The sequence below is a fragment of the Natator depressus genome, chromosome 12 (assembly GCF_965152275.1).
Source record: "Natator depressus isolate rNatDep1 chromosome 12, rNatDep2.hap1, whole genome shotgun sequence".
Taxonomy (NCBI): Eukaryota; Metazoa; Chordata; order Testudines; family Cheloniidae; genus Natator; species Natator depressus.
The window spans coordinates 25,919,908-25,947,750 of record NC_134245.1 but is presented as its reverse complement, the minus strand read 5'-3'; the positions used below and the strand labels follow the sequence as shown (position 1 = coordinate 25,947,750).

Genomic DNA, 27,843 nt, shown 5'->3' with positions numbered 1-27,843 from the left:
CCCTCCCACACTGACAGAGCACAGACGAATGCATGGAGGCAAATAATGTCAGAGTGCAGGAAAGCACAAAATGACCGGGAGGAATGGTGGTGGGCTGAAGAGAGTAGGTGGCGGGCTGAAGAGAGGGCTGAAGCTCAAATGTGGTGGCAGCGTGATGAGAGGAGGCAGGATTCAATGCTGAGGCTGCTGGAGGACCAAACCAGTATGCTCCAGTGTATGGTTGAGCTGCAGCAAAGGCAGCTGGAGCACAGATTGCCACTACAGCCCCTGTGTAACCAACCGCCCTCCTCCCCAAGTTCCATAGCCTCCACACCCAGACGCCCAAGAACGCGGTGGTGGGGGCCACCGGCCAACCAGCCACTCTGCCACAGAGGATTGCCCAAAAAACAGAAGGCTGGCATTCAATAAATTTTAAAGTGCTGTGTGGCCTTGTCCTTCCCTCCTCCACCACCCCTCCTGGGCTACCTTCGTAGTCATCCCCCTATTTGTGTGATGAATGAATAAAGAATGCATGAATGTGAAGCAACAATGACTTTATTGCCTCTGCAAGCGGTGATCAAAGGGAGGAGGGGAGGGTGGTTAGCTTACAGGGAAGTAGAGTGAACCAAGGGGCGGGGGGTTTCATCAAGGAGAAACAAACAGAACTTTCATCCTGTAGCCTGGCCAGTCATGAAACTGGTTTTCAAAGCTTCTCTGATGCGCACCGTGCCCTCCTGTGCTCTTCTAACCGCCCTGGTGTCTGGCTGCGCGTAACCAGCAGCCAGGCGATTTGCCTCAACCTCTCACCCCGCCATAAACGTCTCCCCCTTACTCTCACAGATATTGTGGAGCACACAGCAAGCAGTAATAACAGTGGGAATATTGGTTTCGCTGAGGTCTAAGCGAGTCAGTAAACTGCGCCAGCGCGCCTTTAAACGTCCAAATGCACATTCCACCACCATTCTGCACTTGCTCAGCCTGTAGTTGAACAGCTCCTGACTACTGTCCAGGCTGCCTGTGTACGGCTTCATGAGCCATGGCATTAAGGGGTAGGCTGGGTCCCCAAGGATAACTATAGGCATTTCAACATCCCCAACAGTTATTTTCTGGTCTGGGAATAAAGTCCCTTCCTACAGCTTTTGAAACAGACCAGAGTTCCTGAAGATGCGAGCGTCATGTACCTTTCCCGGCCATCCCACGTTGATGTTGGTGAAACGTCCCTTGTGATCCACCAGAGCTTGCAGCACTATTGAAAAGTACCCCTTGCGGTTTATGTACCTGCTGGCTTGGTGCTCCGGTGCCAAGATAGGGATATGGGTTCCGTCTACGGCCCCACCACAGTTAGGGAATCCCATTGCAGCAAAGCCATCCACTATGACCTGCACATTTCCCAGGGTCACTACCCTTGATATCAGCAGATCTTTGATTGCGTGGGCTACTTGCATCACAGCAGCCCCCAGAGCAGATTTGCCCACTCCAAATTGATTCCCAACTGACCGGTAGCTGTCTGGCATTGCAAGCTTCCACAGGCTATCGCCACTCGCTTCTCAACTGTGAGGGCTGCTCTCATCTTGGTATTCATGCGCTTCAGGGCAGGGGAAAGCAAGTCACAAAGTTCCATGAAAGTGCCCTTACGCATGCAAAAGTTTCGCAGCCACTGGGAATCGTCCCAGACCTGCAACACTATGCGGTCCCACCAGTCTGTGCTTGTTTCCCGAGCCCAGAATCGGCGTTCCACAGCATGAACCTGCCCCATTAGCACCATGGTGCATGCATTGGCAGGGCCCATGCTTTGAGAGAAATCTGTCCATGTCCTGATCACTCACGTGACCGTGCTGACGTCGCCTCCTCGCCCGGTATCGCTTTGCCAGGTTCTGGTGCTGCATATACTGCTGGATAATGCGTGTGGTGTTTAATGTGCTCCTAATTGCCAAAGTCAGCTAAGCGGCCTCCATGCTTGCCTTGGTATGGCGCCCGCACAGAAAAAAGGCGCGGAACGATTGTCTGCCGTTGCTCTGACGGAGGGAGGGGCGACTGAGGACACGGCTTCCAGGGTTGGCTTCAGGGAGCTAAAATCAACAAAGGGGGTGGCTTTACATCAAGGAGTATTTCAAGCACGACTTCACGGAGGGTTCCAATAAGAAATGGTGCACCTAAGTTATTGTTCTTATTGGAACAAGGAGGTTAGCCTGGCCTCTGATTGATACATGGCTAGATTTACCTCGCTGCACCTTCTCTGTGAGTGACTGCAGTGTGACCTAGAGGAATGGGTCCCCTAGACGGGGGAGGAGGCAAATGAGTACAAAACAAATCTGGTCTATTTCTTGTTTTGATCCACTCCATCTATCTTTTACATCTTTGGCTGGCAGCAGACGGTGCAGAAGGACTGCATGCCATCCACATCTCATGGCTGCTCAGCAGAAGATGGTGCAGTAGGACTGCTAGCCATCCTCATCTCTTGCCCGCCCGGCAGAAGATGATGCAATAGGACTGCTAGCAATCCGTATCGCCTGCCCGCTCACCATAAGACAGTTCAATAGGACTGACTGCAGGACTAAAGAGAATGACCTGGTCAAGTCACTCCAAATTTAGTCCCTGCGCCCATGTCTGCCCAGGCGCTCCCAGCCGACGTGGCCAGGAGCACCTCGGACATGACGAGGACGGCTACCAGTCGTATTGTACCGTCTGCTGCCAGAAGGCAATGGGTTGCTGCTACTGTGTAGCAATGCCGTACCGCGTCTGCCAGCACCCAGGAGACATACGGTGACGGTTACCTGAGCGGGCTCCATGCTTGCCGTGGTATGGCATCTGCACAGATAACTCAGGAAAAAAGGCGCGAAACGATTGTCTGCCCTTGCTTTCACGGAGGGAGGAAGGGAGGGAAGGCCTGACGATATGTACCCAGAACCACCCGCGACAATGTTTTAGCCCCATCAGAGTGCTCCATTGTGACTGCTCTGGACAGCACTCTCAACTCAGATGCACGATTGTTTGCCGTTGCTCTGACGCAGGGAGGGGCAACTGAGGACACGGCTTACAGGGTTGGCTTCAGGGAGCTAAAATCAACAAAGGGGGTGGCTTTACATCAAGGAGTATTTCAGGCAGGACTTCACGGAGGGTTCCAATAAGAAATGGTGCACCTAAGTTATTGTTCTTATTGGAACAAGGAGGTTAGCCTGGCCTCTGATTGATACATGGCTAGATTTACCTCACTGCACCTTCTCTGTGAGTGACTGCAGTGTGACCTAGAGGAATGAGTCCCCTAGACAGGGGAGGGGGGGAAGCAAATGAGTACAAAACAAATCTGGTCTATTTCTTGTTTTGATCCACTCCATCTATCTTTTACATCTTTGGCTGGCAGCAGACGGTGCAGAAGGACTGCATGCCATCCACATCTCATGGTTGCTCGGCAGAAGATGGTACAGTAGGACTGCTAGCCATCCTCATCTCTTGCCTGCCCGGCAGAAGATGGTACAGTATGACTGCTAGCAATCAGTATTGCCTGCCTGCTCACCATAAGACGGTTCAATAGGACTGACTGCAGGACTAAAGAGAATGACCTGGTCAAGTCACTCCAAATTTAGTCCCTGCGCCCATGTCTGCCCAGGCGCTCCCAGCCGACGTGGCCAGGAGCACCTCGGACATGACGAGGACGGCTACCAGTCATATTGTACCGTCTGCTGCCAGAAGGCAATGGGTTGCTGCTGCTGTGTAGCAATGCCGTACCGCGTCTGCCAGCACCCAGGAGACATACGGTGACGGTTACCTGAGCGGGCTCCATGCTTGCTGTGGTATGGCGTCTGCACAGGTAACTCAGGAAAAAAGGCGCGAAACGATTGTCTGCCCTTGCTTTCACGGAGGGAGGGAGGGAGGGAAGGCCTGACGATATTACCCAGAACCACCCGCGACAATGTTTTAGCCTCATCAGGCATTGGGATCTCAACCCAGAATTCCAATGGGCAGCGGAGACTGCGGGAACTGTGGGATAGCTATCCACAGTGCAACACTCCGGAAGTCGACGCTTGCCTCGGTACTGTGGAAGCACTCCGCCGAGTTAATGCACTTAGAGCATTTTCTGTGGGGACACACACACTCGAATATATAAAACCAATTTCTAAAAAACCGACTTCTATAAATTCGACCTTATTCCGTAGTGTAGACATGATCCAGGGTGCCACAAGTCCTCCTTTTCTTTTTGAACATAGTAGAGTAGCCCATGTGTATTAAGGGATAGGCTAGGACAGGATATATGTGCTGCAGTTTACTTTGGTATATTACTGGATTAAATTGATTGGCATATGACCCACTCTGCACCAGGACGATGTATTTGCATTAGGCACTTGCACTCGTGAAGCTACATCTATGTCATCAGCACAACTTCTCTTAATGTAGATAGAACCAGACTGTTCTCTGCTGCACCAGTGGGTGTGGAATAAGGTCAGGGAGACTGGAATGACATTTTGCTAGTGGCTGATTGTGCTTTATCCCATGTGCATTTACTGTTTTCAGTTTGTTTGCATTTCTGGGATTTGGATATTTGTTAGGTTATTTATGTAATAGTCTCAAAGTTTGGAGTTTGCCTTAATGAACCTAAAGGAATGTTATTGCTCTGACTGAAGTTTTGAGCATATTTATTTTGTTCCAGCTATTTATCTTATTTATTGGTGTCTTTATTAAACACACAGATCTAACCTTCTTGTAAAGGGTTCCTGGTGATGTCCCATTATCCAAGCAGAACAATATCTACTGTAAACTCCTGGTTCAGTGCATGCCCTCCACATGGAGGCACAAAAGTCTGTCGTGTGAGACAGAATCATTTTGTGTGTAGCTTGTGTATGTGTTTTTTTTTTTTTAATTTAACTCTATTGGTGCACTTCTAGTGTGCAGGGAAGGCCTAACTCAGTCTGTATGGTCTGCTGACGGCAGCTCAGCCCATTCTTAGACCGGCCTCCCTTTGCAAGGGCTACTAAATACGTTTAGATATATTAACAATTCCCAAGTATTTAGATCTGTTATCGGTTGGGTCAAACCTAACTGAAGTTGATGGGTGTAACAGCTGCCTTTCATCTATAATACATATAAAGTAGCCATTAAGCTCCTTGGGCCTTACCCATAGTTTGATTAAGAAAACGGATGGCAGCATCAGATTCTGCATGGACTATAGAAAATAAAACTAAATCTCTTTAAAGGATTCTTATCAATTGTCATGAATAGGCAATTCCCTGGATGCTGTGGCAGATTAAATCTAGTTTTCCACACTGGATCTTAAAAGTGGCTATTGGCAGGTGGAAGTGAATCCAAAGGACAAGGAGAACTTTTTTTGGCAGCTGAACAAAGCCTATGGCAATTTAAAATGACAGCCACACATGAAAGGCTAGTGGTAAGCGTATTACATGGCATGCCTCTCACCTTGTTTGTTATGCCTGGATGATGAACTGGTGCATACTAAAAACTTTTACAGGTGGTCTGATAAGCTGAAGGCTGCCAATCTGAAACTGAACACAAAGAAATGTGAGGGTTTTTTTAAAAAATATTTTACCGTGGGCACAGTTGGCAGAGATAGCTGCAGCGCTACAGAGTAGATTCTACTCTTGTTACAGAAGATTTATTTGGGAAGTTTGTTAATACTGCAAAACAACTTACACAAGTTTCACACTTACTGATGTCAACAGAATTACTCCTAATTTACACTGATGTAAAGCAGAATGGAATCAGACCTCTAATGTGCTATCTAGTGTGCCCTTGTTGCCAAGAAGGCCAATGGTATTTTGGGATGTATAAGTAGGGGCACTGCCAGTAGATCGAGGGACGTGATCGTTCCCCTCTATTCGACACTGGTGAGGCCTCATCTGGAGTACTGTGTCCAGTTTTGGGCCCCACACTACAAGAAGGATGTGGAAAAATTGGAAAGAGTCCAGCAGAGGGCAACAAAAATGATTAGGGGACTGGAACACGACTTATGAGGAGAGGCTGAGGGAACTGGGGATGTTTAGTCTGCGGAAGAGAAGAATGAGGGGGGATTTGATAGCTGCTTTCAACTACCTGAAAGGGGGTTCCAAAGAGGATGGCTCTAGACTGTTCTCAGTGGTAGCAGATGACAGAACAAGGAGTAATGGTCTCAAGTTGCAGTGGGGGCGGTTTAGGTTGGATATTAGGAAAAACTTTTTCACTAAGAGGGTGGTGAAACACTGGAATGCGTTACCTAGGGAGGTGGTAGAATCTCCTTCCTTAGAAGTTTTTAAGGTCAGGCTTGACAAAGCCTTGGCTGGGATGATTTAATTGGGGATCGGTCCTGCTTTGAGCAGGGGGTTGGACTAGATGACCTCCTGAGGTCCCTTCCAACCCTGATATTCTATGATTCTATGATCTACAGCACTGAATTTCAATGAAAACTGCACCCATGTATGCCAGGTCTAAATTTGGCTTGCCTTGAGGGTTCCCCCTTGGTGATCACAACATAGTACAGCAGCCCACATGTATGTGGGGATATGCTATAACAACTCTGATCCATCTACATTTCACACCACTGTAATCGCATTGATGTAGTTACACTGGTACAAACCCTCGTGTTGATGTGCTGCACTGGTGTGAAGTGGGGCTTTCACTAATGCACTTTTCTTTGGTATGCTGGATTAAGTTGCACTGGTGCAAGCTCTGTTTTTCACCAATACAGTGCATTAGGAATTTATACTGATGAACCTACATCAATGTCTTTACATTAGCCTGATTTTCCTTAATGTAGCTAGAGCCAGAGACCTGGTGTAAACTGAGAGGTTATGCCAATTTAATTTAAATCAGGTGTTAAATTGATACAAATCCCTGTGTGGGCACTCTTATTTCACCTTATTAGTGGGGTTTTTCCAGTTAATCTTAAACAGATGCCTAATCAACTTGCCAAATAAGATAAACCAAAATATGCCGTGTTCAAACCAAAATAAGTGTCCACGCAGCCTTTTGCACCAGTTTAACTAAATCAGTGTTTAAAAATCCCATCTTCAGTTAAACTAGGTCAACTCTGTCTGTAGACAAGGCCTTGGTCAGTGCTGTAACAGCAGGGGTAGGATGAGGTTGGGACTGGAATGACATTTTGCTAATGTCTGTTTGTGCTTATCCTGTGTGCTTCAGTGTGTTCAGTTTGTTTGCATTTCTGGAATTGGGGTATTTGTTTCAGGTTATTTACCTAACAGGTGTTCAAAGCTTGGAGTTTGCCCTAAAAAAAACTAAAGGAATGTTATTGCTCTGACTGAAGTTCTTGAGCAAATTTGTCTGTCCCAGCTTTGTTTTTATTTGTCTCATCTCTAAAATTAGATCTGTGTCTGTTAATGTGCTGGTGTCTATTAACGTGCTAGTTATTCATGCCCACCTTTGGAATTTCAGAAGATGATGGTGTAGCCCAGTGAAGTGTGTGCTCCGCACAATACCTACCACAAACATGTGGCTCAGTGCATGCCCTCTGCATGGAGGTTCAAAAGTCCATGTGGGGTGAGGCAAGGCCATTTTGCCTTTCAAAAACCTATGTAGTTTTACTGGCACACTGTGTGTGGGCGAGGCCTAGCTCAGTCTGTGTGCTCTGCTCAGGGTTACGAACTTCCTAATCACACAAAACTGAACACCCTAGCCCTGCCCCTTCCCTGAGGCCCCGCCCCCACTCACTACATTCCCCCTCCCTCTGTGGCTTGCTCTCCCCCATCCTCACTCACTTTCACTAGGCTGGGGCAGTGTGTTGGGGTGAAGGTTCTAACTGGGGGTGCAGGCTCTGGGGTGGGGCCAGAAACGTGGGGTTCAGGGTGTGGAAGGGGACTCTGGGCTGGGGCAGGGAGTTGGTGTGGAGGGGGGTGAGGGCTCCACCTGGAGGTGTGGGCTCTGGGCTGGGGATGAGGGGTTTGGGGTGCAGGAGGGGGCTCTGGGTTGGGGGGGGCTCAGGGCTGGGGCAGGGGGTTGGGGTGCAGGCTTACCTTGGGTGGCTCCCAGTCAGTGGCGCTGCAAGGCTAAGGCAGGCTCCCTGTCTGTCCTGGCACCACGCTGCGCCCCGGATGCGGCCAGCAGGTCCAGCTCCAAGGCGCGGGGGCCAGGAGGCTCCACACACTGCTCTCACCTGCAGGCACCTTCTCCCATTCGCCACAGTTCCAGTCTTCTGGAATTTCCACAGTGCTCCAAGACTTACTGAAAAATCAGCATTAATGGTTGTGTGAGCTTCTCAACCAGCTCTCTTAAAACTCTTTGCAAGTTATCTGGAGCTGCTGATTTAAAAAATGTCTAACTTCAATTTCTGCTGTTTAACATTTTTTCCGTTCCACTATTATCTCGGGGGGGGGGAAGAAGGAGGGAGTTTCATCACATAAAGAACAGAAATATTTAATAGAAAAAGCTATTCTAGATCCAAACATTTTCAAACCCTTTAAGGTAAGTATTCTAAACAGTTGTTTGGTAAGCAAATATGAAAAGGTAGTTTCCATGCTTGAAGCTCCATCTCGAACTCACTCCTTGCTTCTTGCCTTTAGAATCACTTACATTTGGTGAAGTGTCTTGCTCAATTGTATCCATCTATTAACTCTGCTAAAATGAGAACATATCCAGAGATGTCACTGCTACATCAAAATTACTTTAATTCGCTAACACTTACTACTTCTTCCCTGAAGGTACATGACCTCTTTGTCTCTTCCTAAGTTTTTGGCACCTCTGGTGCTAGGTATCAGAGTAACAGCCATGTTAGTCTGTATTCGCAACAAGAAAAGGAGTACTTGTGGCACCTTAGAGACTAACCAATTTATGTGAGCATAAGCTTTCGTGAGCTACAGCTCACTTCATCGGATGCATGTAGCTCACGAAAGCTTATGCTCACATAAATTGGTTAGTCTCTAAGGTGCCACAAGTACTCCTTTTCTTGCTGCTATGTAGTTATTGAATTTTTAAAATGAGTCTAACAGAGTTGCTATGAATCCAGTTACAGTGGAACCTTGATTACCTGAACTCTGTTAACTGAAATTATTTTATCAACAAGTTGAATAGTCTCCAAGACTTGAATTCAGCAACTATATATTTTATGTAGAGTGCTTTAGATACTGAAGTCCTTCAGTAGAGTTTTAAGATCTTTACACGCAAACTTTGCAGACTTCTAGTCCCAGCATCCTCTATCTGATCAGAATACACCTAGTATCCTAGTTACTGCTGAATAATCAAGATTGTTCTGTAGGTCTTTCCTAGGATTACTTCCACTATGAATGATTGCTCACTTTCCAGTATATTTGACACCATTTGCAAAAGATATCCAATTCAGACCAGGCCTCTGAAATATGACTGTTGCAGAGGCTGCATGAAGTCACTGAGTCTTGCCCGTGCAGAGTGCAGCATCAGGATTTATGCATTGCTGAAGTGGAACAATTACAAATGTCATTGTCTTTGTCAGCATTTCTCTCACCTGCCTAGTGTAACGGTAACTAACACCGAGCTGGTTACCCCCCCTCAGGCTGTAATCAAAGGCAGCAATTCATTCCAAAAATAATGCCAGCTTAATCTTTTGCTATGAAACTTGAATTGGCCAAGATTATGACTAATGAAGATCACTTTTAGTATTATATCAAGATTGCATTAATGGAAGTTTTTGCATTCAATGTTAAGGTTACACGATTAAAATTAGTCAGAACACTGAAGAATCTAAAATAACTAACCTGCCCTACTGAAAGCCTGTATATTCATGTACTTTACATCATAAGCAGCTATATAGTAAGACAGTAGTTTTATTTATTTAGCCCCAACATAAGCTGGGAACTTTACAGATACAGAAGACAGATCCCTGCCTTTTGAGTTTACAATCTTAGACCCTGATTTTCCAATGAACTCGGCACCAGTGGGCCACTGTACCCAAAGGATTACAGGATTCAGTTTAAGGGCTTGGCTGTGGCTGGCCTCTCCATGGATATGGTGCCGGGGGGGGAGCAGTGCATGGAGTGGCACGTGGGCCACCATTGCCTTGTCCTCCCTTTCCCCCCAAAGACTGATCACAAGCATAGTCCTTGAGCACACATAGTCTCTTTCATAACCTCACATTTCTCCACCTACACAACCACACCAGTCACCAGGGCTAGCTGGCTGTGGAAATAAGCATGTGCTGCACTTATCTTAAGGGGTATAGCAACTAGCAAAGTTTCCCTGGTGTCTCAAAGCTCCTACTGAGGTGATACAGCTGCACCCCACCAATCCAGGCCTGTGCTTTCAGGGCCTGCTGAAAACCTATTAAAATCAGTCAACAGATTCCCATGGGTTTTAAGGAGTATCAGAACAGGCCTTAAATGCATGATGTTTTCAAAAATGACCTGTAACTTTTGGTTGCCACAGCTCTGGGTGCTCAACAACTTAAGGGTCCTTGGGGTTGGTTTATTTGTCAGAATTGCTGAGTATCCATATGTCCCCCTGACATCATGAGTCAGTATTATGAAAATTTAACAATTAAATAAACCAAAAGAAAAACCCTTAAGTATACTCAGTGGGGGGCAAAAGAAAAGCTCTTATCCTATGGGTGCTCATTAGATACCTTTTGTTGTTCATTACTTGGAATACAGTAAACCAATTATTTAAAATCAAACATTTAAATTACCATCTCAGGAAAGCGCAATCTAGGTACTTGAAATTACGTTAAACTATTAGGGAAGATTATTTACGAAACTGTAAAATCCACCACCGTTTGGAATGTGTAAAATAAGGTTGAATAAAGGTAAAGAAAATGTACCGTAGGAACAACTCCCCAAGAAACAATTGGCTTGGAATGACCAATTGTATTTGTATTATTATGGTAGTACCTAGGAGCCTGAGTCACAGAACCCAACTCTTTCCCGGTAGGCACTATACAAAGAGAACACAAGGATGGTCCCTGCCACAAAGAGCTTATAATCTATATAGCTGACTTCCATTTCTAATTTTTCTGATTCTGTAAAGCTATCCATAAATCAGATTCTAAATAGGCAGAGCTAGCCAGTTGGTAAAATTTGTTAAAAATGAGGAGTGCAAGTTTGTACCTGCTTGACTTTAAAATACTGAGGTTTAAAATTGTATGAACACATAGATGCATCTACCTTGCTAAGGTAGTTGCCAAGATTGTACATACAAATAAAGTTTTCATCACAAAGTCCAACTGTTCATATAACTGGCCATTTGTGCGCTGTTACCCAGTTGGCATTTACAGTTGCAATAAGAATACAGAATGGCCATAGTGGGCCAGCCCAATGGTCCATATAGCCCAGTATCCTGTCTTCCAACAGTGGCCAATGCCAGGTGCTTCAGGGGGAATGAACAGAACAGGTAATCAAGTGATCCATCCCATCACCCTTTCTCAACTTCTGGCAAACAAAAGCTAGGGATTCTATCCCTGCCCATCCTGGCTAATAGCCATTGATGGACCAAGCCTTCATGAATTTACCTAGTTCTTTTTTGAACCGTTATAGTCTTGGTCTTCACAACATCCTCTGGCAAAGAGTTCCACAGATTGACCGTGCGTTGTGTGAAGAAATACTCCCTTTTGCTTGTTTTAAACCTGCTGCCTATTGAATTTCATTTGGTGACCCCCTAGTTCTTGTGTTATGGCACACAATTTGTGCTTGTGACCTGCAAATATTTGTGGCACATATGCATGCAGTTTTTAAAATTAGTCCCCAAATGTACTTTTCTTCTCTTCCCTTCTGCTCTCTCACTTTGGGGTACCAAGGGGCAATGCTGTAAGAACATCAGCTTCTAGCTCTCCCCTAACACTCCCACCCAGATCCTTGACCATACAGGTATCTCAGATGGATTTCCACCAGTTCTGTTGAGATAAAGAGTTAGAAACAGGTACTGGGTCCTTCTGAAAAAGGTACAGAGCTCCTATATCTGGCCAGGTGTGGCATACGAGACTAGTTAAAAGTTATATCTAGGAAAACTGTTACTGAGTAAGGCTGAAATTCCATGTGCCTCAGGCCATGATAATAATGGATGGAAAGCAGGAAACATCACTGCTTTTTTTTTTTTAAATCATGCCTGCTATTTGAAGCTGCTTCGGGAGTCAGTTAAAATAAGTCCAGGGTAGATGGCTTAGTGGGTAGTTGACAAGGAGGCACCTGCTTTAGACATTTATTACGTAGTATTACATTTATCGTTAGTGTCTCTGCAGCGGTAGAGGACACGTTGTCTTGTTGCACAGAGGGAATGGCTGTCTGTTAACTACAGTAATAGCTCCTGCTAGACTCAAACACACACCACGGACCAAGATTGAGCTGGGCTTCCCCATGGCTTTTAATGGCTGTGGTGGGTAACGGGGTACGCTGGGCCCAGAAGCACGTCTCACCAGGCCTGGCTGTGGAAAGCATTTCCGGAACCCTACATGCGGCCTGCAGCATCACTCCTGAGCACGGAGTCCGAGCCACGGCGTGGAAGGGCCTCTGCCCTGGCGCTAGAGCCCCGAGGCCAGCCCCCAGAGCGTCTCCCCTACGGCCCAGCTCTGCCGCTCCTCTCCCCCCCCCGCGCTCCCCTCACACGGGGAGGAAGCGGCGGCCGCCGCCCCGGGCGGACCTGCCTGAGGCGGGGCCTGTGGGAGGCTCCCCAAGCGGAGCAGCCGGTTGGCTGCAGGCTCTGCGCGTCAGGGCCCCTCCGCCCTGGAGCCGCCGGACAGCCCCGGGCCCGCAACCGGCACCGCGGACTAGTGTCTGGGCCGGCGCGGCGGGCAGCCTGAGAGCGGCGTCCCTGCAGCCGGGTAAGGGCGCCCGCGGGGCCGAAGCGCGTCGCTGGGCGGGAGCCGCCGCGTGGGGCGGGGGGAGCCGGAGGCTCGAGGGGAGCCGCTCCCCTGGCGCTGTGGCGATGCTGAGCCCGGAGCCGCTGCAGGGCGCAAAACCACGGCCTCTGGTGCTGCCCCTTCCCGCTTGCGGCGCCGTTGAGCCCTACCCCAGCCGCCTACGCAGCGAGTGCGACCCAGGCACCCTCCGCCGAGGCCTCGCTCCCCTGGGGAGGGGAGGAGCCGGGCGGGTCTCGGCCGCGCCCGGGTGTCTGCGCTGGGCCGGCAGCTCGCTGGCTCGCCGCCTCGGGGAGGGCCCTAGGGAAGGGCAAGGCGAGCCCCGAGCCGTGGTGGTGTGGGCTGGTCCCGCGAGCGCACAGAGCCGAGGGCAGGGCGGCTGTTACCCGTCTCCCCTTGCGGGGGACGGGAGGCGGCTCCGATAGGGTTGCCAGGTGTCCGGTTTTCAATCCGAGCGCCCTGTCGAAAAGGGACCTTGGCGGCTCCGGTCAGCACCGCTGGGCCGTTAAAAGTCCGGTTGGCGCAGAGTTTGTAGCCTCCCTACCTGGCTCTGTGCGGCTCCTGGGATGCAGCCGGCATGTCCCTTTGGCTCCTAGGGGTAGGGGCAGCCATGGGACTCCACGCGCTCCCCCTACCCTGAGCGCTGGTTTCACAGCTCCCATTGCCCAGGGACCGTGGTCAATGGGAGCTGCGGGGGCGGCGCCAGCATGTGGAGCCGTCTAGCCGTGCCTTTGCCTGGGAGCCAAATGTGTGACTAGTTCCCATGAGCCATTTGAGGTAAGCACTGTCCAGAGGAGTCTGCATCCCAACCCACCTCCTGCACCCCAATCCCCTGCCCCAGTCCCCTCTTGCACCCAAACTCCTGTCCGGACTCTGCACCCCAAACCCCTTTCCCATCCTGGAGCTCCCTCCCACACCCTGAACCCATCATTTCTGACCCCATCCTGGAGCCCATGTCATCAGCCAGAGCCCTCACCCCGTCGTGTCATACAGTACAGAATCAGACTGCAGCTTTACTTTTCAAAGGGAGTGTTGAGAATTACTGAGGTGCTCAAGACAAGTTCTGTGTAGAAAGCTTCAGTGTGAGGTCTGATAGCACCACATGCCCTTAAGAGGAGTCATGCAGATGTGGGCAGTAGAGAATGCAAAAAGTAGATAAATAAACAAGGAGGTCTCTCTCAAATGATCTAACAACCATCCTTGATGAAAGTAAAAATATGAGTTATTCATAGGCTTCGTATTGCTTCATGGCAATAGGCCACTCGTGTTAATGTAGGAAGAGTGGTATTAGAGCTGTTTGGAACACTTTAGATCAGTGGTTCTCAAAGCTGGTCTGCCGCTTGTTCAGGGAAAGCCCCTGGCGGGCCGGACTGGTTTGTTTACCTGCTGTGTCCACAGGTTCAGCAATTTGCCGCTCCAGGCCAATGGGGGCTGCGGGAAGCGGTGTGGGCCAAGGGACGTGCTGGCCGCCCTTCCTGAAGCCCCCATTGGCCTGGAGTGGCGAACTGCGGCCAGTGGGAGCCGCGATCGGCCGAACCTGCGGACGCAGCAGGTAAACAAACCGGTCTGGCGCTCCAGGGCCTTTCCCTGAACAAGCGACAGACTGGCTTTGAGAACCACTGCTTTAGATAACTTTTTGTCAAAATATGCTGGGTTGTCAAAACTGAAATGTTTTACAGAGAGAGACTCAATTCACTGAAGTTCTCACCAGAAAGGTTTCTGAAGTCCACTGTGAACGCTAGACAAATCCGGACATAAAGATTAATTGAAACCCTGACTGTTTTGATTGGAAAACAGACACTTAGACACAAATCTCTTCCACAAAAAATATTTGAAAGGTTTTGTTTTCACTTCACTGTGGAATGAAAACAAATTTGAAACCTCAGAAGTTGTTGCAAAACGGAATTGTTGTCCTCTGTCCAGCTCTAAGTGGTAAGTTTAAGCAAATGACTTGCTAGGTCTTTAAAGAAATTCACAAAGAGGTGTTCACACTAAGACTATGTCTGTGTTAGCACTGTTGTTCGGATAACTTATGTCACTCAGGGGTGTGAAAAACACACACCCTGACCAACCTAAGTTACACTAACAGAAGTGCTGGTGTGGATGGTGCTATGTTGGTGGGAGGCGCTCTCCTGCTGACATAGATACTGCTGCTTTTTGGGGGTGGCTTATTTATGTCAATGGAAGAGCTCTCTCCCACTGGCATGGAGTGGCTACATTTGAGATCTTACAGCGCCGCAGCTGCATCGGTACATCTGTGCCACTATAAGCTCTCTAGTGTAGCAATGGCCTAACAGTCAGGAGCCTAAATAATGGTTGGCTCTATCTGAGGTCTTTGCTAGGATGCTGCAAAATGGAATTTTCCTGTACATATGGCTTTCCCCTACTTCCACAACTCTGCCGTGCCCTGAGCAGAGCCGAAGCATGCACTTTGTACCCCAAGGAAAGTACAGAGAGGGTGATGGCAACAGCGATATGGCAGATGACACAGGATGACAAATTACCACCGAGCAACACAAGCTGTTGTCAAAGCAGGAATCAACATATATGTTGATGTTTGGTCCAGTTCACATTAAAAAAAAAAAAGGGGGGGGGAGCACCAGTGTAACTACATCAATATAATTACACTTCTATAGACCCTTAATATTGATGCATACACTGATGTAAATCAGGGTTTACAATACTGTAACTTAGGCTTTGTCTTCACTGCAGACTTGGGTTCAACCACGGTTTCCCCTAGAACATGCTCTGTGTTCACCTATCTATGTGCTCATACAACCACCATATCCTGAAGTATAAGGCACACCTGGAGTTAGGTTATCCTACATATTACTAACCCAAGGTAGTTACAGTGAAAATGTGCAGCCATGGCCAGTCACAAAAATCAAGACCTGATGGTCCTCCACTCCTTTCCCACAAACCACCCACCTCCCACCCCAGAACCAATTCCTGTGTTACTATCTTGCCATCTACCTGTGCTCTGACTCCTGGCTGGAAGTTGCTTATATGCCTCTGCTAAACATCCTCAGTCCCACATGGCCTATCTGCATTCAGTTTCTCCAGCCTCACCCAGCTCCGATTATTGGATACAGCATCAGAGTACCTGGTAAACCCAGATAGTAATGTGCAGCTTTAGGCCAAAGCAAGCAAAAAGCACTGTTTTAGCTCTTCAAAGAGGAATGTCGAACTGTATGATGGTATATCTCAGCAGCTGCAGTCTGAACGCAGGATCATATGGACTGATAGCAGTGCAAGGAGAAGATAAAGGGGCTGAAGGTGAGGCACTGAAGACAATGGATAAGAATCCCAAATCCAGAGATGGCTGCTCCAACAATCTCTGTATTATGATGTTCAGAACATGGTTCTGTTCATCATGGCATCTTGAGCAAAGACCTCCATTTCAGCATGGATTCATCTGTGGATGACAACACATAGCCATGCAAACCTCAGGACTTTGCTGTTCTCTTCTGAACCAGGATGTTTTCAGATTAACAATGCCACTGTAACTGTTTGGGCATTCCATCTCCAGTTTTGAACATCTGTGAACCTGAGGCAAAAAGTTTGGCTAAGTAAAACGTGTATTGGTTGAGTAGTACAGTAGGCTCTGATCTAACAAAATATATATTCAGTAGAAGGGATGCTTCATAAGCATTCCATCTCACATATACCATAAAGCCCTTCTTACATTAGAGAAACACATTTTTATTGAATGCATACTTGATATGAAACTATCAGCCAAACTTGCGAACTGTTGCAGGGATCTACCCAATGTTTAATAGCGTTTGAGTGTGAGTACTTAACCATCAAATAGGTAAGAACTGCTCTAATGCCTGTGATAGCTTTGCAAAACAACGAGGATTATTGAATTCAAATAGATTTCTCTTTGGTAGGACAACTCCAGAGAAATTGGCCTAATTAATTTACTCTACTCAATTGTAAATTTACTAACAGGATAGACACACAACAAATTGTGAAAGTGTCTGTTGGTGTGATGGGGAGGGGTTTGGCACTAAGGCATGCAGGCATGGGCAGTGGGTGAATGCACCCTTGGAGGAGGCTAGCTCCTGGCCCCTCTGCCCAAGACCTCGCCCTTGTCCCCCATTCCCCATTGGAGCCCGGAACACCCCCCGTGTGAACCCAGTCCCACCGCGCTGGGTGGGTGGCATGGTCCCAGCACTGGAAAGATGGGTGGTGCAGTGCGGCATGGCCCAGCCTGCGGGTCTTGTGCGCATTGCAGCCCCCAGTCTGCCTGCCCCAGCTTCTCGGCCACAGAAAGGAACAGTCGGCAGGAGGGGGCCTGAGGGTAGAGCGTGGGTGGGGTCACGCCAGGTAGTTTGGGGAGGCACAGTCTTCACAATAGTCTGTTTGGGGAGGCGCAGCCTTCCCCTGCCTACGATACCCGCCACCGATGAGTCACAATGCTGAAAATAGAGAAAGCTGCTAACGGCCTGAGTTAGAAGTCTTGGTTGGAGTGCTGGAGGTAGAAATGCCTATGTGAAATCTACAACAGTCAGTCAGCTCTTGGAGCAGTTGAACTGGGATAGATGGACCTGTGAGGTTGTTTTTTTTTTTTAACTACTATTTTTAATTAAACCTGCTGAAAGCAAGTCCAGTAAAAACACTGTTTAAAAGTGGATCCGGTTGGGGAAGCCTTGAATGAACTAATGCTCCCCGTGGTGGAAGACATTGTTGGCTTTGGTGGGAATCTTTAAGTAAATATCACCAGTGTAGAAAAGGGCTTTGCTGTTTTCCCATCTTCTGTTCTTGATGATTGGGATTTGCTGCCATTCATCAAAAGATATACTAGCAGGATTATCCTGGGTCTCTGTTGCTGACTTCTCTGCCAGAGAAGCCACCACACTGTGAAATCCCAACCTCTCTTAATGACTACTTGGAAGATGGGATGGTCCTCTCAGGTGATCTGCCTCAGTGGCATATATCAGTGTCACACATTGTTTTAAAAAATACACTCAACTCTGTGTGGGAATATCAGTAGTGTAATTGAAAGTGCTTGAATGTTCCTTCAATTTAAAGAGACAAGGTGGGTGAGGTGATATTTTTTTTATTGGACCAACTTCACTGTCATAGTGCTATGGTATTACTTTGTTCTCCAGGCAATGATGTTTTGCCCCAGGGGTTAAACCCAGCTCTGATTAAGCAAGTGCAACTACCATTGTGTTGCATCTGCTACATGTAGGTAGAGAACAAAACAGCCCTGGAGTAAGAAGTGTACAACTATATGCTTGTCTACTTTCAGGCTAAATTTTTCCCTCTGCCTCTGAATGGCAGACAAGTGCTCTCTTACAGTGTGATGGTGAAATGGTGAGCTTTGTAGTTGCAAAGAGTTCTTTCAGAATTAGTCCATAGGTTGTAGTCAATGTTCATATTCAGGGTGATCTAGATGGGACTGGAGATCTCAGTTTTATGACTGAAAATTCCTCTGCATAAAGCATCAATCAGATCTGAGATGAAAGGATCAGGTCCCAAGAATCTTTTATACAGTTTTCTAGCAGCCTCTAACCATATAGTCCTGGGTGAACAATAGGCTTTTGATGTAACCTTCTGTTTCCCAAATGTCACCAGTCAGTTTACCACAAACTTTAAAAGAGACATGTAGACAATGACATTATTTCACCCAAGATTCATCTAAATGTTAATATTCCCCTCTGATGTCAATAGCTATAGTAATAGAAAAGAACTGTTTGTTTACATGGCTAACATCTAACAAGATATAACTAAACACATACAACTTGTATTACCTCTAATTCTCGAACAATAGAGGTTTGCATTTCAAACTTAGTTCTAGGCTCCCTAACATGGAATTGCCCTAATTACCATTTACATACTTTTCTAACATGTCTATAAAGGTTGAATCTGGGTCATTTAGCCTGTGAGTTGTTTAAACTTTTCTCGCCATGTGCCACTACAGGTATCTAACACCTGTAGTGAGATGGTGGCAGCTTATCTAGATTGTCATGAATGCCTCCAGATGTCTGCTGCTGTCAGGCCCGGTGCTTCCTCTCCTGTTGGTCACAGATCCACTTACAGATGAACACTAATTGGTTTGACTAACCCTAGGTGGTTTTGCATCCAAGCAGTAAGACTGGGATCTCTGCCTGTGGCCTTTTTAGACTGGTTTCTGGAGACTGACAAGATTCGGCAGCTCACTAACCCCCAGCCAGTGTGCGGTGGTTTGGGAATTTTTTGTTTTTTGTGGGAGTGCGTACATATTATGTCATGCCATTGTGAAATTATTTGACAAGAGGGAGCAGGACTCACTGTCTGGATAGAAGCAATTTAGAACTGGATATGCCTATCCTCAGCAGCTTTCTGTTTTAGGAGCTATGCTGAATGACTATTTGGCAGGACTTGTTTTCTCTGGGCATTTACTATGTGGTGATTGGGTGTCTAGGACTAAATAATACATAATGAATACTTAGTAGCATAGTCATCATTCTGATACTTGGTTTTTCTTATAGGGTCAGCACTGGTGAACAGGGGGAGATAATTATTTCTGGGTCTTGCCTGGGATAGCTAACATACTGCAACCATCAGATAAATTTCTCTCTGTATTGTCTAAATGTTCCTTTCACTCAGATATCACTATCTTGATTTATGAGTCCCAGTACATGAAAGCACTGACACATGGGCTTAAAGTTAGACACATGCTTAACTGCTTGTTCTGCTTATTTTCACCTGTAGTCTATCACAATGAGCTATTGAAGCTTGCATTTCTCACCACTATTGCAGTTTCTTACTTTAATCTTACTGTGATTAATGCGAAAAATAGTTTTTGACTATTTGAGGTGTGATAAACTTACCCTACCTGTTCCGGTGAGATAATTATAAAAGAGACACACTTAGGCTCTTGTATTCCGTGAACTTACAAGTAAGTGATGGAAGAGCCAGTGCTTGTATAACACTCTCTTGTCCTTCAATAGCATGTTAAAAATTCAGCTGTTTTTTCAAGTTCTAGGGGCTACATGTGGAACATTTGTGTGTGGCTTCTAATTTTTTACATCTGCCTTATTTTTAACTCCTAGGTCTTGAAAAAATTTCCTTTGCTGAAGGACTCACTCTACAAAGAGTTCATCTTATGATGTCCAGTACTGTATCCTCCAGGATTTTAAGTTCTGCAAGAAACAGTATCATTGTTTTGCAAGGAAAAGGATGTTTGTACTCAAGATACATCCCAAACAGAAACAAGATTAAATGGAAGTGTGGATTTGCCAAAGGGCCTCTTTCCCCTTTTGTGCTGAGCTGGAGCATCGACAATGTCTTCACCTTAAAAAAAGCATTCAGACATACTTCAACTGAAGAAGACGACTTCAGTCTTCAGTTGACACCATCACAAATAAATGATATACTAAGAGCAGGTGAATTCTCTCATAAAATTCATGAATTTGATGGTAAAAACACAAATTCTGTGCTGAAATTTGAGAGTAACCAGCTGGCTGCCAACACACCTAATGAAGATCGTAGAAGTGCAGCCACATGCTTGCAGACCAAAGGGATGATGTTTGGGGTCTTTGATGGTCATGCAGGTTATGCATGTGCTCAGTCGGTAAGTCAGAGACTATTCTATTATATAGCTGTCTCTCTCATGTCTCAACAAACGCTGGAAGAGATTGAGTTTGCCATGGAACGCATGAAACCAGTTCTGCCAATTCTGCAGTGGTACAAGTATCCAAATGACATGTACCAAGAAGTAGCCTCACTGTATTTGGATCACCTCAGAGTTTTTTGGCAGGAACTATTGAACCTAGACATAGAACTGGGATTCGGTGTAGAAGAAGCCTTGATATATGCATTCAAAAGGTTAGATTCAGATATATCACTGGAAGCTCAGGCTCCCCTAGAAAATGAAATGATGAAAAACACTGCTCTTCAAGTGGCTTTCTCTGGTGCGACAGCCTGTGTGGCTCACATTGACAGTGTTCACTTACACGTTGCAAATGCTGGGGATTGCAGGGCAGTTCTAGGGGTTCAAGAAGAAGATGGAACGTGGACTGCACTCTCTCTTACTCAAGATCACAATGCTTTCAATGAAGCAGAAATCAGAAGGTTAAAGGGAGAACATCCTAAATCTGAGGCGGAAACTGTAATAATAAACAACAGGCTGCTAGGGATTCTCATGCCCTCTAGAGCTTTCGGAGATGTCAGATTCAAATGGAGTAAAGAACTGCAACAAAATATTCTGGAGAATGGTTGTGATGTTGAGGCTTTAAATATTTATCAGTATGCTCCTCCCAATTACTATACGCCTCCCTATTTAATTGCTGAGCCTGAAGTCACCTACCATAAACTAAGGTGTCAAGATAAATTTCTAGTTATTGCTTCAGATGGACTGTGGGACATGCTGAACAATGAGGATGTCATAAAACTTGTTGCAGAACACGTAGCACAAGCTAATGTGCAGAAACCAAGGATGACTTTTCAGAAACCAGCCAGCTTGGGTTACATGCAAAGTCTGCTGCGTCATAGAAAAGCCAGGGGTGTTAGCTCATATGACCAGAATATAGCCACTCACCTAATAAGGCATGCAATTGGAGATAATGAATATGGAGAGAGAGACCAAGAGAAACTTGCTGCAATGTTGACTTTACCTGAAGATCTAGCAAGGATGTATAGAGATGACATCACTGTTACTGTGGTGTATTTAAATTCAGATACAATTGACAGCTACTACAAAGAAAATGAATAGGGGTTGCATTAATATTGTACCATGTAATGGCCAACTCTGTTACTGGGGACCATTAATGTTTACTTCTACTAATAGTCAAGTTGTTACAATGCTGTTGTCTGCAAGTCCCCTGTTTTTTAATACTGAGTAACCATGAGCTCTTTTGGAAATAATTTTCTAGAACGACTAATTTTGTAAGACTTCTCTGGGCTCCCAGTTTTGTGCTGATTGAAGTAAAATGTACTGCCAGCAGTTCAGCAAAATGTAAGTGGAGGCAGGAATGAAAGACAGTGAACCTACTCCTGGTCCCATTGACACCAATGGCAAAACTCCTGAAGTGGACAAAAAGCAGACAAATTGATCTAAACTAGTATAACTTGTCAGTGAAGGGTAGTACTTGTAACAGAACCAAGAGCAAGAAGGAGCCATTGTTCAAAGGCCTCATGTAAGATAGTGTGGCCTCCTCTCAAAGTATAGTAGTCAAAATTTAGGACTGTACACTAGGAATGGACACTATGTTGTATCAGATACTTGAAATTGACTAATTACTAATAATATTTTATGCCTACTGGAAGGAAACAAACCATACTTTTTTCAAGACTGGCTGACTTTAAAGTGTGAAACTGAATAGAAACAGCATGTGTGCAAATACATACATGTGTAACAATCCACAGCTCTAGCACACTTTAAAATAGTTTACAATCTTGTCTTTAGGAATAGTATATATTTCTAATTTAATGAGTACTTTTACCACACCAACAGTACTTGATTGGAGTATTTTCTTATGCATATTATTTGACTTACTAAAAATCCATTTTATATTAGAAACTGCTGCTTCAGTGCACAATATTTCATAGATCAATCTGTGAAATTGCAACTTAGATATTGTCCATCTATGTATTTGGAATTAATAAGTGCATCTGAAACTTAAATGTAGCAGTTAGAAACAATACTGCATTTACTTTTTCTTTAAAAAATAGAATCGACAACAATACTGGCATTTCACCAAAGAGAACTTCGTTCTTGTTTTTTCTATTCCCCCTGCTTTTGGGACATGAACTGCTTACGTCCATGTGTACAATGCTGTTTAAATGCTCTTGATTACTATTCAGATCCTTATTTCCCTGGTGAATATTTCTTTTTACTTTTTTTTTACATTTAAAACCACTCGTGTTTAAGTTGTACTAAAAGAATCAATATCGTATAGCTTTCTTTTGTACTCCACCTTCTAGAATGCCGTATTTAAAGCTTGAAACTAGCTTTCCTTTTTTAAAATCTGGCCTACATTGTGGTGTAGTGACTTTTTTTTGTTATGCATTGGCATGATTGCTGCCTTCAGGAAGGTGTATACTGTAGTTTTGGGAACAGAGGCCTCAGTTTTACTGTGGTTGCTGCCAGGAAAGTACCTGGGTGTGTGCTGCAGAGTTAGTAATATGTGGAACTCCACTTCACCCCCCCCCCACCCTTGTGCTCTATTTTTAAAAAAGGGTGGCTTTTTTTCTTAATTTTCTTGCATGTTAGAGTGTTAAAGATATCTACAGTTCAGAGGATATTTCTCCTCCTAGTAACTGTAAAGTAGATAAAGTCTTGGGTCTAAATTAGTAGCATTTGTGTCATGTGGCTTTTCCAAAAAAAAATGCATTTATTCATCAGTATAAACTATCTATTAATGGTTTGTAGAATATTTAAATTAGATTCCACATTAAAGCTACGTAGGAAACTGTACAAACTGTTAAAAATACTAATATGGATGATTAATCGTAGGCAGATTTGGGACAATCAAGTGTATGTATTTTGATGTTATGCTAACAATTATTGCCTCCCTGGTTGCAACTGTAGCAGCATTCTCTCCATATTATCTAAATGTTCTTTTCCCTTAGATTAGACTGTCTTGATTTATGGGTCCAAGTACCTGAAAGCACTTAAGCGTATATGTAACTTTAAGCCCATGCTTAACTGCTTTGCATAATAAGGGGTGCTTTCCTGAATCAGGATCCTAGCACCATAAAAGCAACATACCTTAAAGTATTTTGTTAAGCACATATCGGAGCAGAAAAGGCAATTTAACTTTGAGGCAGCTGGCATTTTTTCCATATTGCTAGTCAAATGTGGCATTTCTGTGCTTGATGTATACAGCAGAAAGGGTGGCTGAAAGAAGATTTGTCTTGGATTGGTGGTGGAGGCTGAAGGAAAAGTGTGTGTGTATCGGGGCTGGAGGACTGTTATAGGGGGTGTTGAAGTTTTGGTGTCTCATAGTCTCATTTAGTCTTAATCCATCCCTACCTGCTCGGGTGGCATTGGACTCACTGACATCTCTCATTTGGAAGAAGAGGAGAAAGGCTGTGGAGGAGGAATTGTAGGCTGCGAAGCTAAGGAGGAGACTAGTCTCGGAGCAAGTTTTTTGAGAGCCCTCCCCAAACCTCTAGTTCCCATTTAGCCTTAATCTCTCTGAATGGTTTAAGTAGGATATCTTTTCCCATGTGCCTACACTTGGTTTTTTGTAAGTGTGTATGCATGTGCAGCTGTATGGTTTCGTTGTTTACGTCAGTCAGACTGTAACCATAAAAATAGTGCTGTAAAGGAGTGTATATCTAGACTACCTCTTATTAGATAAGGGCCCTATATCATTAGTGATGTGGCTAAGAGAACAAAGGTGCTAGACTCTGGTAGAGCAGATAAAATCAAAACTTCATATATATAAAATCAATCAATATGCTCAGTAAAATACTTAGAGGAAATGCAAGCCTTTATCTGTTAAAGTACAGTGTTGCAAATCTAAGTACTTTTAAGGTATAGTTAAAATGACTTAGTCTTTAATTTTGTGAATATTATATAATTCATGTGGTCAGGGGTTTTGTTGTGCAAAAATTGAGCTGTGTGCAATGAGTGTCCCAAATGATCTAAGGTTTTACTGCTACATATGCAAATGTAACGTCTTTTTTTTTGTTGTTGTTTGTTAGCAAATTGGTGATTATTATTTTGGGGATTGCAGTCACATCTGACAATAGAAATGGTACTAGCTCTAATTTCATGCCAGTCTGTGCCTGATTTAACTTGTACCACTGTAATTATTGTTCCTTGGAAAATGGTAACATTAAAGCAAGTGCTGAGTGTTCAGTTTACTGGCAAATAATGGTGTTTTAGCTGCACACACTTTTGCATTTTGTTGGAAACCAATGGTGGCCAATTCCTGTTGGTGATTAAGTTGATAGCAAAACTCCCATCAACTTCAGTCAGAATGTGGTCATAACTTATTTTTATAACTGCACAAACATGTTTAATAGGCATTAATGTGTACAGTATGCAGTGCTTTAGTGTTGTGGTAACATGCTTCAGTGCTAAACCAATTTAAATGAAGTTAATATGTTGATCATATCACACGGGATAACTTGGTAGTTAAGTTTAGTTGCGTAAAGCTTGCTGTATCCTAAATATCTGCTGTAGCTTTACTGACAGTTTAATTGGCTTAGTTTGAGTCAACTTTATGTTTGGAGATCAAACATTTTTCACTTTAACAGTATTTTTTATAAGATCAACTCAAGATGTGGTAATAAAACTACCTATTGCCTATGAAAGTTGTTTTTTGCATACCTAATGTGCCTCTTAAATCTAAATAAAATAATCTTAGTTGAAACACTGGTGTAGGTACTCATCCCTTCAAAGGAAATGTGTTTATGTAAATCTAACTTTAATTTGGATTTGAACTATAACTTTCTGGCATAATTTTGAAACTTATTTACATTATGCACAAATATTTGTTTGTGTTTGGTTTAAGAATGTTTTTCTCTCTCTACTTACAGTGACTTATTTGTATTTAAATTTTCAAACCTTCGTACGGTTTGTTGCTTTTTCTAACTTCTTTGTAAAGATTGAAGTGAATTAATATTTTGTAAATAAATATATGCATCCTACATGTGTGTGTGAAACTGATTTCAAAATGCCACTTTAATAGCTAAACCTTATTTGTCTGGCGGGCCCCTAAGGTGGGTGTTAGTGTACTGACCTCTACGGTGAGGCCAGGATCAAAACACCACCTCTGCTGATGTCATCAGCCAGTCTTCTGGGTTGCTGAATGTGAAGGTTAGAATCAGTTAACTTTCCTGGGTATATTTAATTGAACCTTACTTATCTACTTGAAAGTCCTAAATTTCTACTGGTGTTGCATTTTCTTTAATGGGGAGGCAGGAAAATTAGAAAGTAGTTCCAAGAATTGATTTTTGAGAACATCTGATACCATGTAATAAAAGTTCCTAATTTAATCTGAAAATGGTCCTCAGAGTCTAAACAGTGCAAATGAATGTTTATACTACAGGGTGGATTGATTTAAATCAAGGTGATTTTAAAATCAGCAATTTAAATCAAGTGGAAAGCCTTGATTTGAATCATGACTTTTAATCAACTTTTCCATTTGTACTTCAGTTACTTTCTAAACAAAGATGCATTCTCATTGGTTGATTATAACCATTAAAACATGTTGATTTACAACTAAATAGAACCTTTACACTAGACTTGGTATACTTTTTGTTACCTGGGAGGGTAAACTAAAGCTATATCATTGCTTTAATGTGTATAGTTAATTATTTTCAGAATTTTATTAATTGTACATTTTTAGTATGTTAGAAAATGGTGAATAATAAACTACTTATTTAGTAAACTAACTTGCTCATGATTTGTGTCAAGCTGCATTAGAACGGTAACTGGAATTTAATTAAACATATTTTTTATTAAAACAGCCTTAAATGTTTTTGTGTATATAAACTTCTCTTATCAAAACATGTTTCACATTCACAACTAAATGATGTATTTAAATAGAGGAATTAGCCAGTCATGGAATTAAACTGATGACTTCAGGTCAGCTTGGGACAATTTTGAGATATGCCTAAGTGAAAGTGACTGGAGCTTAAGTTCCTACTTGCCTAAGTCTCTTGAAAATGAGACAGTCTCCTAAGTTATGTAGGCTGTCCTTCAGGTTTTTAAAACTAGTAGATCTCATTCTCTTCCTCCTCCATTTTTATTCATAGACTGGAAAAGAAAGACAAGTTTTCCTGCTTTTTTCAACTCCCAAGCAGTTTCTCAACTTTGAATGAATTCGTCCAAATAAAGAAAATATTCTTTCTTTGTCTACAGAAGAGGCTACTGCTGTCAAAAGCTGGTTTAGCACTTCAACAAATTCTGGTTCCAGGTGCTCAGCTAGTGACTTCCACCAGTTCGGTGGTGTGACTTTCTTTAAAACACTATCAACAAACATGTAGTGCTTGAATAGTTCCTCTTAGGCCGTGTCTATGCTATCACTATCGGCAAAACTTATGCCGCTCAAGGGTATGAAAAAACACCCCCCCATCCAACATAAGTTACACCAACAAATGTGCCAGTATGGACAGCACAGTGTCATTCCTGCCGCCATAGCTACTGCCTCTTGTTGGGGATGGTGTTAATTATGTTGGCGTGAGAGCTCTCTCCACTCAGCATGGAATGGCTGCACAGGAGATTTTACAGCGGTGCAGCTGCATCGATAGTGCTGTGCCATTGTAAGGTTTCTAGTGTAGACATAGCCTTTAACTGTAATAGTTCTATCTATTGTCATGATTTTCTTCACAAATTGTCATTAGAATTGGCCAGTTCTTAATAAATAGCTCAAAACAGCCAACCAGTAAATTCCATTGTACATCTTGGGGGAGAATTAAGTTTGGATCCTTCTGTTGTCTTCAGTGAAGCTGAAGCAAAGTAACTATTAAGGAAAAAGTATTTTGCAATTTCAACAAGTACAACTCCAGGAGTCAAGTCTTCGGTTAAAAGAGGGGTCAAATGAGCGCTGCACCATGTAAGTTTCAAGTTCCCTTCATTATCTTCTAGATTTTTTTTCTCATTTTTGCTGTGTTTGCAACATTGTGGCAAAGCTTCGCACTTGACACTTGAATTTTTGTTCAGTTTGTTACAGCTCTTACTGCTATTTTGGTGTATAGGCATTTCTTGATGTATCCATTCCTGTAAAAGACATCTTGTATTATCATACAGGCACATATTACTGGATCATTATGTACATTGCTGGATACCATGTATGAAATGGAAATTGAGTACTTTAACAAATTTCCCCTCAATTTTTTGCAATCTGAGTTTTGATGGGTGGAGCAATGTCTGGTTTGCTGGATGGCGTGTAGCCTGGTCATAATGATTGATCCATGTCAATGAAATGTTTGTTTTGAACAAGATGAAAGGGGGACTGCTTGATTCAGTTATTAATCTTTTAATCTATGGAGTTGTTCTGGAATTGGCTGGTCCTAATTACCAACTCATCCATGGTTTTACTGGATGATAAAATTTTTTTTGTTTTTGATACAGGTAACTTACCGTCATTTAGAGAGGCGAGGTGGGTGAGGTAATATCTTTTATTGGACAAACTTCTGTTGGTGAGAGAGAGAGAGAGACA

The 27,843-nt window shown here is 44.2% G+C and overlaps 1 protein-coding gene and 1 long non-coding RNA gene across 2 annotated transcripts; one reads left to right on the top strand and one right to left on the bottom strand.

Annotated features, from left to right (window-relative positions):
• Positions 1-616: 616 nt before the first annotated feature.
• On the bottom strand, positions 617-13,099 carry LOC141996610 (uncharacterized). The gene is made up of 3 exons (XR_012641575.1): positions 12,886-13,099; positions 7,935-8,142; positions 617-2,048 (listed from the first exon to the last, which is right to left on the bottom strand). It is a non-coding gene; the product is annotated as an uncharacterized LOC141996610 (long non-coding RNA).
• PDP2 (pyruvate dehydrogenase phosphatase catalytic subunit 2) lies at positions 12,534-26,097 on the top strand. Its single transcript, XM_074968783.1, has 2 exons — positions 12,534-12,697; positions 19,777-26,097. Exon 2 carries the CDS (start codon positions 19,830-19,832, stop codon positions 21,435-21,437), a length of 1,608 nt encoding a protein of 535 aa, XP_074824884.1. The 5' UTR covers positions 12,534-12,697; positions 19,777-19,829; the 3' UTR covers positions 21,438-26,097.
• The last annotated feature ends 1,746 nt before the right edge of the window (positions 26,098-27,843 follow it).